The 5567-nt window shown below is 37.8% G+C and overlaps 1 protein-coding gene across 3 annotated transcripts; it reads left to right on the top strand.

Moving 5' to 3' along the window:
• Positions 1-1059: 1059 nt before the first annotated feature.
• Positions 1060-4921, top strand: gemin7 (gem nuclear organelle associated protein 7). 3 transcript variants are annotated; one of them, XM_023350872.1, is made up of 3 exons: positions 1083-1146; positions 3493-3600; positions 3798-4921. In XM_023350872.1, the coding sequence occupies exon 3, from the start codon at positions 3807-3809 to the stop codon at positions 4191-4193; it is 387 nt and encodes a 128-aa protein (XP_023206640.1). In that variant the 5' UTR covers positions 1083-1146; positions 3493-3600; positions 3798-3806; the 3' UTR covers positions 4194-4921. The 3 variants fall into 3 exon arrangements, with proteins under 3 accessions (XP_023206638.1, XP_023206640.1, XP_023206639.1); XM_023350871.1 differs by having other exon boundaries at positions 3493-3596; positions 3798-4920; XM_023350870.1 differs by lacking the exon at positions 3493-3600 and having other exon boundaries at positions 1060-1146; positions 3798-4912.
• The last annotated feature ends 646 nt before the right edge of the window (positions 4922-5567 follow it).

The raw sequence follows: 5567 nt of genomic DNA on the forward strand, positions 1-5567 counted from the left end.
AACGATGTTCATTTTACTCACACATATAGCTATAAAAGTTAAAGCAGATAGACTGATAATTTTACAGTGGCCTCTTCATTTTTTCCAGAGCTCTATTTTGGAAAGAGACAATAACTGCTTAACACCAAAGTTGAAAAATACCATAAGATGGAGTGTATAAGTGTTTAGATAATAGTCAGCTATAGAGAAAGAAACAGGAACAATTTAAATGTTATCTTACCTTCGGCAACAGCTTGAGAAAGTGTCAAATCAGCATGCATATACTGTATGTACGTAAAAAATCTGATGTGCTGACTGTGACTGTGTTCATCACAAGGCATCTGAATCCTGCTAGACATACTAACAGGAATACAACTGACATCCTTCCACCCAGACTGTGGGTTTGTGGTAATTTGAAATTACAGACAAAAGCAAAAGAGTCTGTTTTGCAGTGACTGCTTGGTTTCTCTTGAGACACTAACCAATTAAAAATCTAAAGCTAAATGTCAAGTCATTGCAGAAGCAATCCTAACAATACTCAAAATCTGTAGTTGTGGCTATAGAATCATCCAGATCATCTAGTATTGAGGGGAATACACAGATGACAAACCATCTTCAAGGATATAAAGACAAGATGTCAATCAGTTTGGACAGATGTTATTCGGGCATCTGCACTGGAAAAATGTGTTTGTGCCAAAATTTAAAGGTAGCTCCTTTGATGTAACAGTCATTTTATGTTAAAATTGACACTAAATCTGGTAGAAAAATAGGCATATTTGACTACAAAACGCAGGCAGAACAAAAGTGCAAAAGCACTAATGAGAAAACATTGAGAAGGGAAATGTTGATGGGGACAAACTAAGAAGATTCCATGGTTTTTAAAAGAGTAAAGCATATAAATACCATATTCAGGTGTGATCATCTTTTTTTATTTTGAACTTATTTTAACCACAGAGATGAAGCAGAAACTAATTTAAAAAGTTACATTTTCTCACAAAATCTGGATTAAATGAGAGGATTTTAGGCAATGACATTATCTGAACTGAAGGGGGCAGCAGTACATCAGCACTTCGTTTGCCTGCTTGGATCAAGGGGAGGAAGAAGACAACCTACTAGAAATGTTGTCTGTTAGCAACTGCTAACGTTGCTAGCAGGAGGAAGCCGTCAGTAAGTACAATAAATAACATACTTACAATGTGCTAAAGTTTCAGTTTCAGCTTCACGAACCTTCTATGAGTAATTCCCGAAACTAAATTTAATTTAATATGTTTGTTGTTCAAAATGTTTCCCACTAATGAGTTAGAATGTAAAGCTAGGCGTTAACTTTTAAAGTTAGCAAAAACTAAAAGATTTGCTATGTTTGAAAGCGCACAGATTTGAAACAGGTCTTTTGCCTTCTTTTTTGTTTGTTTGTTTTGATAAATTAAAACGACGGGGATTTTTCCGGATATATTGTGAGGATTCTCTTTTACGGCTCCTCAACGTAATATGCAGGTTAAATGGGGAAACAGTATTTCTGCTCACTTTGGTGTTAGACAGTGTGGAATATTATCAATCAATCAATCTTTATTTCAGACACAAAAGAGGTCCATAGTAAAACAAAAAGAAAAGAAAAAACAAAAAAGAAACATGACAGTCACTGAGCCACAAATAAATGATGACGCCAATGTTTCCACAATCTTGAGAAAAATCTCGCTGTACTAAAAACAGGGTTTACTAAAATTGCTATTATATTATTATATGACACGGGTAATCTACACATACATTTATACATGAGATTCCTGAGCGCAGCTGCACATGTGGGAACAGCGTTATGTGCAAACATGTGGCTGGCACTGCTCCATCTAGGCACTTTGAGTAGGAGCCTCAGGCCATCATTGTATGCCACATAAAGTTTGTGCAGGCTACTTTTTTTATATCTTCGCCATAGATGGGCTGTGTAAAATGAAGTACAAAAAACTTTAAAAAGAGCTACCTTCACAGAGGATGAATTATCTCCAGTGCTATTTAAGTTTTATGTTGATGTCCAGGCAGCTGGTAGCCTGTAGCACCGGATGAATGTACAATGACAGCGAGCATACAATGTTGGTTTAGTGTTGGTATGCAGCAGCTCCTTAATATCTGTACTGAATATGGAGTGTAATAAAAGACAAGGTATTTGGCTGTTAAGTGTTATTTGGTTTTGTAGATGCAAGCAGGATGAAAGGCTAAATGTCCCTCAGTTTAAGCTTTCTAGAAATGTTTTTGAAGATGATAAAAACAGACAATGTTGTAATCTCTCTCCATTTAGTCAAACACCATTGCTAGTAAGTTAAGTTACAGTAAACATGGTGTTGTTTGAAGCTGCGCACACTAGTTTTTGTAAAACGTTTTTTTTGTTTTTGTTAAAACTACAGCTATGTTACAGTTTTAACGTAGTTCTCTCATGTCACTGTATGACATGCGAATCCCTCTACCTCTTTCTTGGTTCTGCACCCCTCCTGGTCAGAAACAACCAATCAGAGCCAGGAGTCTTAGCGCTGTCAGTCATGCTTGTGTATGGGCACATTTCCCACCACCATTGGAGCACAGGTATCAAACTCCAGTCCTCAAGGGCCACTGTCCTGCAGTTTTTAGATGTGCCACAGGCACAAAATACTGGAATGAAATGGTTTAATTACCTCCTCCTTGTGTAGATCAGTTCTCCCAGCCTTGCTAATGACCTAGTTATTCTATTCACGTGTGGTGCAGCAGAGGCACATCTAAAAGTTGCAGGACACTGGCCCTTGAGGACTGGAGTTTGACACCCCTGATTTAGAACAACAGTATTTTCCATACTCAGCTCATCTTACAAATATAACATGCAGAAGTTGCGTACAATTAAGCTGTCTGGATCCTCCTGAAATTACCAGAGGTTTTAGGGATTTTAACCACAGCTGTTTGCATTTTAAACCACATTTAAGAGAGTTAATGTTTACTCTTTATGACAATTGAATGGTGCTGCAAACAGTATAGTCTCAGCACTCACAAATCCTACAGAATCAGAACTTTTAAAGTTTTTGTGTAACTTGATTTATTTTAATTGCGTGTATGCTTCTATGTAGTCATTCTAAAATTACATTGTTTTTATAACTATTTGTATATGATCACTATGGTTTTATTATGTTTATTTTTTTTATCTCTGTAATCATGGACTTGTGTGTTAATAAAGATTAATTGTCTGATTAGTTATGCACTACATGGGACATGACCTCAATATGTAGTTGACACTCCTGTTACATAAAATACTGCATCACTGCTGAGGCATCTGTAGCTGTGCTGAGGTACATTGGAGGCCCAGGTTGTTTTAATAGAGGCCTGAGCCTCCACTGCTTTAGTGTCTCATCTTTCACTTGACTATACTCCTTAAATTATTTATTGGCTTTATGTTAAGATTCACAAGGAGTAGACTGAGGCTGAATCCAGCGTTTCATGAATCACTACACATCGATATAACCAGGACATCGGCCACAACTGTTTCTGTCTTTGCTTTAGGTCTTAAACTGGACAAAACATCAGAAGGATTCAAAGTGGGCTACGAGGGAAAGGCCTTGCAAACTATCTCCACCAAACTTGTAAAAGCGCTTTGCTTCAAGGCTGTAGGTAGCCATGTTTGTGTGACTTTGCCTACCACACTTTTCCCTTCCACTCAACTTTCCATCAGTATATTTAGAAAAGCAAACTTGTTTAGCCATAAGCATTCTTGTGAATGAAAAATCACCTTTAAGCAATAACCAAATGAGCAAAAATGAAAAACATTCTTGCAGAATCGCTTCAATAACTTTTTATTTTTTTTACAGAATCTCAACATGGCCACACCAGTCCCTGTGCTTCGCCTACCGAAAGGTCCTGACCCAAACAGCCGTGGGTTCGACCCGAACTCTCCTCGCTACATCGCTCTTTGCCGTACGTCCATCCCCACTTCAGCCGCGGCAGAGTCGGACCCCCAGCAGCTGCAGGAGGAGCAGCATGCACGTTCGGTGCTGAGAGAGCGCTTCCTGCGCTGTCTGCTCGCCATGTCCAACAAGAAGGTTCGGTTCCACATGCACGAGAAGGTGAACATCGAGGCCACGTTTGGGGCTTCGGACATCGACGTGCTGAACTTTCAGGTGTCCGACCTGCACACTCCCATCGGGGTGCAAAAAGAGGCCCTCATCAGAAGCCAGGATGTCATTTCATTTACATTTGATGTATGACACTTTGGGCCCGAATCCCATGTTTTGATCTCAGCAATGGTCTTCTCACTACAGGATGATATTGTTGTACAATATCTTTGCAAAAGTGTAAGATTCAGATCTTGCATCCATAAATTGTTTACGTGCCACCACAAGAGGGAGCCATTGATTCGTCATGAACAAAGTGTTTGGCATTTTGGTAGAAAGGTATTTTTATACCTTTTAATCAGAAACCAAGCGCTGAACTTGATGCTGTCTGCTGGGAGTTTGATAGTATTGCAGTTTTATTCACAGTTTGATTCTCAGTCCTTCAGTTGTCATCTGCTTCCTGACATGCTGCCTGATATCAATATAACAACATGTCACCTAAATGGCCACATTTAGTATTTAAACACACATCATCTTCTGATGTGCAACAAGTGTTTTTTTTTTGTTTCTATTTCTCACACTTTTTACATTTATGTTTTTGTATTTACCCGTTTTTGTACTTTGTTGAAAAATAGTTTTGTTCAAATATGGTTTTGAATACTTTACATTTTGAGAAAATGGAAATAAAAAACTGCATACAAACAAAACCTCAGCTAATATTTTTTCACACAGAAAGCTTGTTGCTGGTTGTTTAATAAGAATTAGTTTCTCTGTCATGCAAGCAACTTTAAACATCTTAGTCTACATTGTGACATTTGAATGTGGCATCAACAACCTGTTCTAGAAAATATAGAGATAATTTATTCACATTAGTTATTCTAGACCGAACTGACATGCAAACAGATGTATTTTATTATTTACGCTTCAATAAAACGTACTCACTCTAACCTCAATGACAAACTTGAAAGCAAAGCAGATCAACTATGCATGGAAGATTTTAGTACAGCCTGGTAGTTCCTGTTGGAGTTAAAGCAGCACAAAATACTCCTAGTTACATGATTATCGCCAGATATGGGCACATTTGTTGTGAATACAATTAAAGATGGGAAGAGATGAGCAATGGCTTTTGAGAAGTAATTATAACTGTCTATCAATGTGGGAAAGATGTGAACTATTTGAATTCTTTCCATCTACGGTGTTAATGATACAGTTTGATTTAACTGTAATGTAACAGTTAAATCAAAATATTTATGCTGGTTGTCAATTTCCCCAGGAGTAGACGTGCCAGCAAGACAAAACAGTTCAATTTCCCGAGAAATTACAAAACCTGAAGAGTTTAAGCCTCAGGCTCCATTTGCCTCAGCATGTTTCGTGTTGCAAGTTATGTCTAGATACCTGATAGTTACTCATTTTCTCTCTTAAACGTTTACAGTGGCAAGGCTTGGGTTCTCAAATATTCATCTGAAAGAAGCAAAGAAATCCTATAGAAATGTCATTTGAAAAGATCAGACCAAAGTGGAAATATTA

The sequence above is a fragment of the Xiphophorus maculatus genome, chromosome 18 (assembly GCF_002775205.1).
Source record: "Xiphophorus maculatus strain JP 163 A chromosome 18, X_maculatus-5.0-male, whole genome shotgun sequence".
Lineage (NCBI taxonomy): Eukaryota > Metazoa > Chordata > Actinopteri > Cyprinodontiformes > Poeciliidae > Xiphophorus > Xiphophorus maculatus.